Here is a 12,802-nt window from a genome sequence, read left to right as displayed (position 1 = left end):
GGTTAACACGACCCAAAATGTTTGTCTCACAATTTATTCGCTTTCTTTGAGAGAAGAAAGCATGGGTGTGATCTTTAGGATGTGTTGCAAGAAAATGGACATTTATGTGGCATTTTGTCTAAATAAGCGTAGTGTTTTCAGGCCCATGCTACACACACCTAGCCGACATAAATTAGTTAGATATCCAAACAAGGTGAATGAGTATTTATGATTTTAAAATGTACTCATTTTAAAATTGTGATGAACAAATGTAGCCTGCCATTAAGTAAATTGAAATGGCTCTAAGGTGAATGGATTATGTTCATAATGAAACTTGACTGCAGGCTAGGCTTTGTTTATCCCATGGCTGTTGCATCTGTATTTAAGAGAATGTGAAGTTTAACTGACTTAATCACACAAACACTGGATTCTCTCAGTCAACTAGACTCTCCCTGCGTGGAAACTCCACAATTCAGGACATTCTTTTGGTTGTTCACCCGAACCACACACTGTTAACAGCTGTGCCTTATTTCACTCAACCTCTTGAGCTCGGGAGTTTTCTGTGCAAAGTGAAGCCCAATCCAAAACCTCTCATTAATATAAGATCCGTGATCATATGGCAGTGACAGTTGGACAAAGAATGCGGACGGTCGTGGGAAGAGACGAGAGGGAAGCAATAAGAGAAGAGGAAACGGAGAGAAGGAGATCGAAAGGACAGAGACAGAAAAGAGAATGATAAATAATAAGAGATGGAAAGTGAAGAAGAGCAGATATAGAGTAATGTATGGAGGCTGAAGTTGATGCTACACCACCTCTCTCTTACTCCCTCTAGCTCGCTCTCTCTCTCTCTCTCTCTCTCACACACACACACACACACACACACACACACACACACACACACACACACACACACACACACACACACACACACACACAGACTGTCTCTCCCCCCTCTCACTGACTGTCTCCTCTGTAATGGGATCCAGATGTGGAGCAAAGGGGGGAGTGGAGGAGGGAGGAGGGGGGAGCTGCTTGTATGTTATCTGCGCGGGTGTAGAGAGAGACGCCCATCTGAGGGGACGCTGTCAGGCCTGATGGAGTGGCCAAGGCCTGGGGCGAGGGGTGTGGAGGACGAGAGGCGAGGAGGGGTACAGGGGGCGGGGGTTAGAGGGGGCTGAACATCTGGAATCACTTCAGGTCAGCCTGGCCTGGCCGTGAAAGGTGAGCCAGGGCGCCACTCTGCTGTACGGACATGCCACGGCCACGCAACCGACACCTAGTACCATCCCATATAGACTACCATACAGAAAACCTCCAAAGTGGGTAATGCAGTCAAAAACCAATACAGCCAAAAGCAAACCCAAACACTGCCTGAAAATAATAACTTTCTCATACACACCAAGGTGTACTAAGGACAAGGTGTAAAAAGGCTTGGACCGAACTGCTGAGATGTCAAACATCAGCAGTTTACAACAGGTAATGAAGGGCCAGTGAGTAGAAACACCTCTTGGTGACAGCCGCTGAGCACAACGAGGCCACTGGGCACCCAGTATTAGAGAGAGGATTTCCCTCCTCATAAATATCCACTTTTTAAAGATGGAATATTTCAGTTTGTAGTAATCAGCACATCGGGAACAGCTTGAGGTTTGAAGAGTCAAATTATTCTGAAGCAGAAGTCTGTCTCCGGGTTATAAAACACTTTTAAGGGGACTTGCACAACTTCCAAAAACCCATTTCCTCTCCAAACAGCCACTACTTCAAAGGTACTACTTCTTATATATATTTGTTAAACAAAGCCAGTGTTGGAAATGGTCTCTGTTGTAGTGGTCGAATGGAAATTAGACTTGCTGTTACGGTTATTTTATGTAAGTATGAAGGTTCTCTATGGATAAGTCCTATTTGGATAAGTCCTCCCTTGAGTCATAGGAAGATAAAACTAACCAAAGTAAAAAGTTGTTATGATTCACTTTGTTCACTCAGGGGCTCAAAAAACACTGCATTGTGAAAATAACATGAAATGATTCTAAAAGCGATCACATCTTTATGTCTGTTTAAGTACTTCATGTGGATGTCACGGATGGATGGTGCAACTCTCAGATAGTCTTCAACCCTGTGAGTCTGACACAGTGGCTTTACTTTGCTTGAAGTGTATTTTATTCATATACATGATTATCTGTTACAAATAAAGGATATCATACCAAGATTAAGAGAAACTACAGTCTTGGATTCAGAAATAGGTTACATTAGCCTTTCCGGTATGGTGCACCATTACATGAATCGGAATGCGTCGGGAAAATAAAGTTTGCTTGTCAGTGGCATAAAATAGAAAGATACAGTATGTGAAAACTAAAATTCTTTAAATGTATAAATGTTTGCGACCTCCCAATTTGCATGGATAAGTCCTTGTTGTTGTTTGTTGTTGTTGAGCGTTATGTTGCTCATCCCATCCCTGGTGTTATAATCCTATTGATCAGCTCTATTATAAAAAGACATTCCATTTGAAAAGTAGCCCATACTGGTGTCTCCTCCTCACCCCCAGCAAGGCACTGTGGTCTTGAACGTGAGTCAAACTATAGACGGACACTGACAGTCTGACAATCAGATTTATTTTGTCAGGGTCTGAGAGAACACCTCTCCATTGATATCTTTGGAAATGAGCCTTTCATTCAGTCAACACCAAATTGAAAGAAATAATAGAAACTACTGAAGCATCCAGTCTCAGTCTCGATGTCTTTGGTATCATTGGAAGGTACAGACAGCGACATTTCAGCGATGCTCAGGACAGGAGAGAGGCAGCTCACAGAAACAGCCTCTCAGATTTCCCCCGCGTCACTTGCTTTCTCATCTGATGCTTCAGGTATGAGGACAGTATAGGAAGCACGTCCATCACTATAGCGACGACGCTCTGGAGCGAGAGGAGACTTCAAGCTAAAATTCCATGGAGGGTGGTCAGATCTTGATCATCCCTGTGGGGGTCAGGCTGGGGTCTGACTGTCTTTCTGTGTGGGACAGACGTGAGAGAGAGAGAGTCCCTGCTCCTGCCCCCAGCCCCACCGTGAAGCACTCTCTCCCCCCTCTCTCCTCAGTTAACCGTGGGCACCTGGTTCAAGCTGTACTCCTTGGCTTTGAGCCGCAGGTTGGCGATGCTGTTAGCCATGTTCATTCCCTGGGATGTATTGGGGTTGGAACATGTGGGGGGGTAGGTTGCCATGGTACTGGAGGAGAGAACGGAACAGAGGGAAACGGTCAGATAGAACTGTAACCAGCGGCGATCGAGCCAACATAGCAGTGTGAGTTCAACTAGAATAGCATCGATATTAACATCGCAAAACTCATAATGATGAAAAACATTAAATGTGTTGAATTGTTCATGGCTGTGAAAGTCAAGATTTTGGTAGTGTTTTTAATGATGGCAATGTTGTTGTTTTTTTAAATATCAGGACTACAAGCCAAAAAAAAAGAAGAAAAAAAGAAAGGAACCACATGAAGTAAAGTGAAAGAGTACTTGCTTTCTGAGGGCAGCATTTTCTGTGGTACTCGCATTGGCCCTCCCTCCGGCATTGGGTACCAGCTTAATAAGAATATATAAATGGTGTTTAAATGTATGTGTTAGCACGACCACATTAGTGCGATAGTATTCACTGGTATTACTTCTGGTCATGTGACTATCCACTAGTGCATACAGCCAGGCCAGAAAAGTGTTCCCCACTGAGGTCCAATTGGAGAATGGAGCTTTTGGCTGTAGCAACCAGGTCAAACCTTTTATACTGAGTTTCATAAGGGGGGGAAGACTGTAAATCACAACCAATGTAACCAGAGTCACAAAAAATCCTGCCCAGTGGAGCCTGCTGTTGCTCTAATGTTCATTACTTGGTTTTGTATTGCAGAGAAGGTCGCAAGGGTCAACAGTGGATTTAATACAGTTTGTTTTCAGATTATCACCTCCTCATGAGGGTCATTGGATCTCGCCCCATCCCTTCTGTTAAGAAGAATTGAGAGAAGGAAGAAAAAGAAAGAGAGAGAGACTGACCTTTTTATAGATACTTTATAGATCTAGGAATAGGACTAGATCTATATTGTGCAATGCCACCATATATTATACAAAACATTCATGCATAATGGTTTGGAAATACAGGTCTCCGATTGCAACTGCCATGGACAGGGTATCATTATAGTACACTAACATTAAAAGTTTGGGGTCACTTAAAAATGTCCTTGTTATTTTTAAAGAAAAGCATTTTTTTGTCCATTAAAATAACATCAAATTGATCAGAAATACAGTGTAGACATTGTTAATGTTGTAAATGACTATTGTAGCTGGAAACGGTAGATTTGTTTTATGGAATATCTACATAGGCATACAGAGGCCCATTATCAGCAACCATCACTCCTGTGTTCCAATGGCACGTTGTGTTAGCTAATCCAAGTTTATAATTTTAAAAGCTAATTGATCAGTAGAAAACCCTTTTGCAATTATGTTAGCACAGCTGAAATGTTGTCCTGATTAAAGAAGCAAAAATAACTGGCCTTGTTTAGACTAGTTTAGTATCTGGAGCATCAGCATTTGTGGGTTTGATTACAGGCTCAAAATGACAAGAAACAAAGACCTTTCTTCTGACACTCGTCAGTCTATTCTTGTTCTGAGAAATGAAGGCTCTTCCATGCGAGAAATTGCCAAGAAACTGAAGATCTGATACAAAGCTGTGTTCTACTCCCTTCACAGAACAGTGCAAACTGGCTCTAACCAGAATAGAAAGAGGAGTGGGAGGCCCCCGGTGCACAACTGAGCAAGAAGAAAAGTATATTAGAGTATCTAGTTTAAGAAACAGATGCCTCACAAGTCCTCAACTGGCTGCTTCATTAAATAGTACCCGCAAAACACCAGTCTCAACGTCAACAGTGAAGAGGTGACTCCGGGATGCTGACCTTCTAGGCAGAGTTGCAAAGAAAAAGCCATATCTCGGACTGGCCAATAAAAGGAAAAGATTAAGATGGGCAAAAGCACACAGACACTGGACAGAGGAACTCTCAATACTTATTTACAACATTAATAATGTCTACACTGTATTTCTGATCAATTTGATGTTATTTCAATGGACAACAAAAATGTGCTATTCTTTAAAAAACAAGGACATTTTTAAGTGACCCCGAACTTTTGAATGGTAGTGTATATGGAAAGTCCTTGGAGAGAGTGTAGAGCTGGAGAAAATAAAATGAGAGAGAGAGAGAGAGAGAGAGAGAGAGAGAGAGAGAGAGAGAGAGAGAGAGAGAGAGAGAGAGAGAGAGAGAGAGAGAGAGAGAGAGAGAGAGAGAGAGAGAGAGAGAGAGAGAGAGAGAAAAGAGAGAGAGGGGGGTCTGACTGAATTTTATCACTGAAGCTTTGATAAACAAGGTCATGCTTTTCTAACTTTACTTATAGCACAAATCCCCAAAACTAAACACACTATGAACTAAACCTGACTATTGTTTATCAAAGCCAAGGTTGAATAAAGTGACAGTTTCCCAGGTGGCAAGAGGACCAAAAGAGGGATCTATAGGGGTTAGTGTAAATAGGAGGAGTATGTACAGGTGAGTGTAGAAGGTGGGGGAGGTGAGATGTAAAGGGAGGAAAATGAAACAACAACAGACAGCAGTGGGGTATTAATGGAAGGGAGATGGGGCTGGAGGTTAGGGGTGGTGGGGTGTTAATGGAAGGGAGATGGGGCTGGAGGTTAGGGGTGGTGGGGTGTTAATGGAAGGGAGATGGGGCTGGAGGTTAGGGGTGGTGGGGTGTTAGTGAGGGGAAAGAGGGCTGGAGGTTAGGGGTGGTGGGGTGTTAGTGAGGGGAAAGGGGCTGGAGGTTAGGGGTGGTGGGGTGTTAGTGAGGGAAAGAGGGCTGGAGGTTAGGGGTGGTGGGGTGTTAGTGAGGGAAAGAGGGCTGGAGGTTAGGGGTGGTGGGATGTTAGTGAGGGGAAAGAGGGCTGGAGGTTAGGGGTGGTGGGGTGTTAGTGAGGGGAAAGAGGGCTGGAGGTTAGTGGTGGTGGGGTGTTAGTGAGGGGAAAGAGGGCTGGAGGTTAGGGGTGGTGGGGTGTTAGTGAGGGTGGTGGGGTGTTAGAGGGGAAAGAGGGCTGGAGGTTAGTGGTGGTGGGGTGTTAAGAGGGCTGGAGGTTAGGGGTGGTGGGGTGTTAGTGAGTGGAAAGAGGGCTGGAGGTTAGGGGTGGTGGGGGTGTTAGTGTTAGTGAGGGGAAAGAGGGTTGGGGGTTATGGATGGTGGGGTGTTATGGAGGGTTTGGGGTCTGAGGTAAGGGTGGTGGTCAGGAAGGGGTGGTACGGTTAGATGTGATTATTGCTAGAGGAATGGGTGGGTAGAGTGAGAGAGGGAGACTGAGGACGCAGGGGAGTCAGGACAGGAGCGAGAGGTTCTACCTGTAAGGAGAGGCACTACCCCATGACAGGTAATCGTTTGGGCGGGGGGCAGGGCGGGGTACGATGGGCTGCTCTATGGCCGTGACGTCCCCGGAGTAGGACTTGAGGAGCGAGGCGTTCTTGCTGGCCAACATGGCGCGCTCATTCCGACGGAACTTGGCCCTTCTATTCTGAAACCACACCTGGAGAAAAACAGCAGAATGTGAGAGAACATTCTCATTCAAGGAATTAACATACATTGGACCCTCGAATGAAAGCAGTCCAATTGATAATGACAATAATGATATATATATAAATTATAGTAAATAACCATATTTTAATACCTTTTATAAATCCTTGACAATATACATCTATGTAAATTAGCACTCATCTTTATACAGTATTTTAGAACTTATATCATATCTAGCTCCTAAATGTAATGATATTAACTACTTCTCCATGACATCCATGTTTTACATGTTTACAATGTGTAAAATAGGTTTACATGCATGTTCGAACAGGCAATTCTTCAAACCTTTGTTCATATCTATAGATACTGTAACATAATACAGCAGTATCGCTCAGCATGATAACCAAACACTGTCCTTTCAACAACCAAACTTCCTCACAGTGTTTCGAGCCTGTGACACTCAACCACACACACTCACACGTTTTGTTCTTCACGGCGCACGCACGCACGCACGCACGCACGCACGCACGCACGCACGCACGCACGCACGCACACACACACACACACACACACACACACACACACACACACACACACACACACACACACTGCCACAAGTCTCCTTTATTAGTAGATCAAGGGGCCTGACTGGGATTACTAATAATGGCGTTCCACACTGAAATCAAATCCATTATTTAACGCTTTGGGAGCGCTGAGGCTCTTGGAGGCACAGTGTCCACTTACGCACTACTTCAGGAATGAGCCCAAAGTCTCTTTTATCAAAGGATTTCTGCATCTCACTCTGGTACGCATTAATCGCAGATGTGTTTGCTCTCTCTCTCTCTCTCTCTCTCTCTCTCTCTCTCTCTCTCTCTCTCTCTCTCTCTCTCTCTCTCTCTCTCTCTCTCTCTCTCTCTCTCTCTCTCTCTCTCTCTCTCTCTCTCTCTCTCTCTCTCTCTCTCTCTCTCTCGCACACACAGACACACACAAACACACACACACACACATACACAAGTGTACCATCAAGATCTACCCGAGATGATTGAAGAATGTGTAGATATTGTACACTATCTTGTCCGAGTTACGTAAATAGGCTACAAGGTTCAATTGGTCCTATTAGGTCCTATTAGGATTTTGCTGGGGAGTCTTTCTTATGACGAGGGGGGTCCTCTGTGGCTCAGTTGGTGGAGCATGGTACTTGCAACACCAAAGCTGTGGGTTCTGTCCCCGATGGGTCCACCCATACAACAAATAAATGCGCGCATACAAAATCGCTTACTATGGTCCTACCTGCACCCGTGCCTCTGTGAGGTTGACCCTGCGTGCCAGGTCCTCTCTGACGAAGGCGTCAGGGTAGTGTGTCCTCTCAAACACCCTCTCCAGAGCCTGCAACTGGCTGCTGTTGAATGTAGTTCTGTTCCTTCTCTGTTTCCTCTTTTTCTTCTCCTCCGCATTCAGCTGCTCATCTACAACACAACAACAACAACAACAACATTGTCAGACGCAGGAAATAGGAGAACTGTAGACATCCGCCTTTGCGCTGGCACGGGATTAGCTATAATCTAACTATAGACACGAAAGTAAATGTCCGCTCACTGTTTGCGGCCTGCTCCGCATATGTATTTTTATATCCCACATTTGATTATTGAATTTATACACATACATGTTCACATAGACAAGCACACTACCATGTTTAGACTATGATTGTTTTTTTGTGTGTGAAAACTCTATTTGGGTGAAAACTCTATTTGGGTGAAAACTCTATTTGAGTGAAAACTCTATTTGGGTGGTCCACAATGTGCGTTTTTCCCCTGTATTTTGTATTGTAAATGATTGCGTCATTGTTGAGGGACACTTTAATAAACGTCTCTAACTCAAACTCTACTAGGATAGAGATATAGTGTGTATAATATACGGAATACAGGCACACACAGGCTTACGGTACACATAAACACATTTCTGGTCAAGATCACCATATTGTCATCAAGTGTATCCACTGTGTACTATTTTCTACAACTCTCGTGGCAACACGCTCAGGTTGTTGTCATCGTGTAGTGTGATGAGAGAAGGAGCGAAAAGGCTTTTTCTTGTAGATCAGAAACTATATCTGCTTCATTTCTCTTCTCAGATGATGTATGACCTGACTTCTTCTATGATCTTATTGTGCTAAGCATAACAGACATTTCTACTGTTGCTACAGTCACGTGTTAATAAAAAATAACCCTACACATCCACTCTGCGGGATAGTTGTAATTGCATACTGAAGGACAAACAAATTTACTGTTCCCACAATACATGGAGGTGATTTTTGTCCATCCATTGTAGAGGAAGCCTATGGTCAATGTGACATGATTAATCCTTTCTGGGTGTATCATTGAAGGCCTAATCTCATAGCAATAACGATTTTGTTGCAATGCAACAACGCGCACACATTTGCACTTTTACACATGCATTGTGTGTGCCATTGTGTGAAACAGAATAGAGTATAGTTTGGAGTATTTTACCAATCACATTATCTTATCTTAAGTTTGGTTATGATGTGCATAACAAAAATGCATGCGAGCCCATAGCGCAGTCCTAAAATAAAATACTAAATCCGTATCTTCTCCATGTCCACATTTCATATACATATGTTTAATATCAGGAATATACAAATATAAAGAATATAACCGGACAGACTAATAATACCGAAACAGAATGCGCGCTGTCCATCCACATTGAGAACACAATTCCAGTGTTAATTCGCGTGTCTTAACCATAGGATATTATTCATCTGTAACCAAATTTTGAATGCTGTAAAGCTGCAATACACTCATTTAAATATTGTATTTCGTTGTAAACTAACAATGGAAGAAGAAAAACTGCCAAGTCAAAAGGGGCTCGCAGCAGACCACATTACAGGACTTAAATGTTGTGTTATTATTGCGTAATTAATATGAATTATATGTACACTATTGTAATGGGCTTGGAAAATTGCCTTCAAAAATAAACATTTATAAATTTAGCATGGAAAAATTTAATATACACTATTTTCACAAGACAACACCTGCCATAATATTATAATCATAATATTTGTTTTTGGATACAATTTTGCGGCTTTTTTCCCTTGCCAATAAGGCTAATGTGTCATTTCGAAATTAACTTTAAAAATTAAGCCTAAATGAAAATCACTAGGCTAATTCTGCACTAGGAAAATGTTTGTCCCTGGTACAGGAATTAATTTAAAACATGTTTTTATTATGGGAAGGCTTACGACATAATCATCTTAACACATTCGGCCAAAAGTGCAGTTATTATTTTCTTACTGAAAATTTGTGAGATGCTTCACTGGAGGCTGACCTAGCACACTTCCAACAAAGCTTTTAGGTGGTAAATGGGGTGAAAACCATTGCATTAAAGCGGATGGTTATAAATCATGTGCATTTAAGCCTAAACCAAATTATAATAGTCTCGAGCCTACTGCGAGGTGACCCCCCCATGCAAAACTCGTTTTGGGAATCTGTTAAAGCTCGTGTGAAAATGATTGTAATATATTGTCAAAGTGAGAGAATTCACTACAATGATTTATTTATTGGCTTTCTTGATGGTAATTATCCAAGCTATGTGCACCTCCTAATATCACAACACGGGTATTGTTTGTTTTCGATGAATGTGTCTAAGAATTCCAAACATGACACAAACTTCCAACGTGATTCATTAAGGAACATATTTATTCTTGAGAAGCAGATCAACTGAGGTTTCGTTAATTGATCCGGTACAGAGCCATGTCTAGCAGACAGATCAGATAATTATGACAAAATGATTAGGTATAAATATGCTGAAGTTGTTTGACAAGCGAAATAGCTTTGAATTAACGACATCACCTAGCGCCTTCCCTTACCCATGTCTCACACACCTCTCCTCGAGGTCCGATTTACCCATATCATAACAATAACAGTCATTAAACACGAACGTTTCTGTCAACTTCTCCAAATGACTCTGGATATGAGGGCGTATCACCCGGGACCTGACTGGTTTATTTACTCTCTCAACGGCATGGCTGAGTGGGAAAAAGCACCACTGTGTTATTTAGCTTTTACTGGGGTGTAATTCAAGTTTACTTCAGTCTCATCAATCGCCTTTTTAAAAGAGTCATAGACAAACCATAGGTCAGGCCCATTTGAAGTAATCTAGGCAGTTGTGAACGGCTCAATAGTAGTGGTTTGATTTATTATTGTAAAGCTTGACTTATTTTACTGACCATATCCACCAACGTTGCCATACTTCGTTGACATCAAAGTGTTAATGGTAAATGAATGGCCATTTTTAGTGTAGCCGTCAGAAATGATATATTACCATGAGTCACGAAGGATTGCTTCCACGCGCGCGGTTTGCTGGACAAGCCTGGACAAGACTTAATGAAAATAAATTAAAGTAGCTTCCAGTAGCCTGTGTGATGGTCATACAATTCGTGGCTCCAAAGAGTCCCGCTTAAATTACAGATGGCGCACACCAAAATGGGTTCAACCATCAAACAATGCGGATTATTTTGCGGATTAAAACCCTCTCAAAATGGATTTATATACCCTATATAGACCTACACTCTTAGAAAAAAAGGGGTATCGAGAGCATAAATGGAGTCTTCGGTTATTCCCATAGGATAAGCTTTTGAAGAACAATTTTTGGTTACAGGTAGAACCCTTTTGGTTCCAGGAAGAACCTAATTGGGATTCATGTAGAACCCTTTTCCCAGTGGGTTCTGCATGGAACCTAAACAGTTCTACCTGGAACTGAAGATGGTTATCCTATGGGAACAGCCTAAGATCCCTTTTGGAACCCATTTTTCAAGATTGTAGCCTGCATTTGCTAATGTAGCCTAGAAAATATATTTCTGCGATAAGGTGTTGATGACAACCTCAGTCCCGAGTGTATAGGCTGCACTTGGAGTGCACTTTGCACTTACTCTCCTGCTGAGTGGTGTCGCTCCCACTGGTCAGCCCAGGGGACTCCAGCATATTCCTCCCCGCCTCACCGACACTCTCGTCCGCCTGGGTTCCAACCCTTTCTCCGGCCTCCTCCAGGTCCAACAGGTGGCTCACGGAGAAGTTCTTTTTGGCTTGAAGGTTTTCCAGATTGGATGTAATCGAGCTCTCCAAACGATTTGATATCGTTGCTTGCCTGTCCATTCCATGTGCATAGCTAGATGTCATGACGCAAATAGGATGCAGTAGAATAAAAAAAATTGAGCAATAATAATAAGCGAGCCAAATTGATCCCAGAACTCACGAACAGAAACAGCGCTTCCAAACCAGCAGAGAAGCCTACGTTTTCCAAGCAAAGCAAAGTTGCGGCTCACATCCAGACGGAACAGTAGTGGTAAACCAAACTTCTACAGACAGAGGAGAAAAGCTTTTCTCCTCGTTTGTTTCCCGGGATCACAAATCTCTATGCATCTGGCCCATCCATACACGCGCATAAACAACAAATATAGGTCACCATATAAAATCACAGCATCCTGCAGCTGGGTTTTCAAGAAGTACTCTTAAAAAGCCCTGTCCCACTTCCCACTCCTGTTGACTCACGGTCGCAACTGACTGAGTTTAGTAGAAAGTGCTGATGGCGAACAGATGCGCTCGTGTGTGCGTAAAGCTGGCTCGGCTCAGCTATGGCACTGAGAGGCTGGACGCCGCCGCCTTTCTTGGAGCTATTGCTTTTTCTCAGTGAGAATCAGTCGACATTCTCTCTCTCTCTTGCTCCCCCCCCCTCTCTCTTTCTCTCTCTCTCTCTCTGTCTCTCTTTCTAGCTGCTTCTCTCTCGTCCTGCAACTTCAAACGAGCCTCACGCTGGCACGCTGCGGATGCTGCCTGTACCAGCCGGGGAGTAAATGAAACACTGAGACCCCTGGGAGGGTATATGGACCCTAATAGGAACCCGTAATTACTTGGCGATGCCTTTGTGCTGTTTCTGACGTTTCACAGACCCCCTCTCTATTCTCCCGTCCTCCTAAAGCTCTGCCCTCCACTTCAGCAGCACACACCACACCAACAACATATCCACCACCCAGAACCCACTGATTAAGGTTTTTAACGAACCTTTGGCAACCTTAACCTAACCCTTAATTGGAACCAGCAGCACGAAGAGCTCCGCGAGCTCTGTAGGGGAGGCATAATTATCCCCCAGTGCGATGATAGAGCCAGTAAAGAGATATTAACTGTCGGGGTACTCGGACACAGATCAAATCACTATTACTGCACGGGATTCAGCCGTGGC

The 12,802-nt window shown here is 43.3% G+C and overlaps 1 protein-coding gene across 3 annotated transcripts; it reads right to left on the bottom strand.

The window, feature by feature from the left end:
- Positions 1–2,115: 2,115 nt before the first annotated feature.
- LOC124038004 (paired mesoderm homeobox protein 1-like) lies at positions 2,116–12,512 on the bottom strand. 3 transcript variants are annotated; one of them, XM_046353348.1, is made up of 5 exons: positions 11,496–12,512; positions 7,844–8,019; positions 6,385–6,566; positions 3,485–3,550; positions 2,116–3,194 (listed from the first exon to the last, which is right to left on the bottom strand). In XM_046353348.1, exons 1-5 carry the CDS (start codon positions 11,740–11,742, stop codon positions 3,062–3,064), a joined length of 804 nt encoding a protein of 267 aa, XP_046209304.1. In that variant the 5' UTR covers positions 11,743–12,512; the 3' UTR covers positions 2,116–3,061. The 3 variants fall into 3 exon arrangements, with proteins under 3 accessions (XP_046209304.1, XP_046209303.1, XP_046209301.1); XM_046353347.1 differs by having other exon boundaries at positions 3,489–3,550; positions 11,496–12,492; XM_046353345.1 differs by lacking the exon at positions 3,485–3,550 and having other exon boundaries at positions 11,496–12,452.
- Positions 12,513–12,802: the final 290 nt, after the last annotated feature.

The sequence above is a fragment of the Oncorhynchus gorbuscha genome, linkage group LG06 (assembly GCF_021184085.1).
Source record: "Oncorhynchus gorbuscha isolate QuinsamMale2020 ecotype Even-year linkage group LG06, OgorEven_v1.0, whole genome shotgun sequence".
Taxonomy (NCBI): domain Eukaryota; kingdom Metazoa; phylum Chordata; class Actinopteri; order Salmoniformes; family Salmonidae; genus Oncorhynchus; species Oncorhynchus gorbuscha.
The sequence above is the reverse complement of the archived record's forward strand: the minus strand, read 5'-3'. Positions and strand labels throughout refer to the sequence as shown.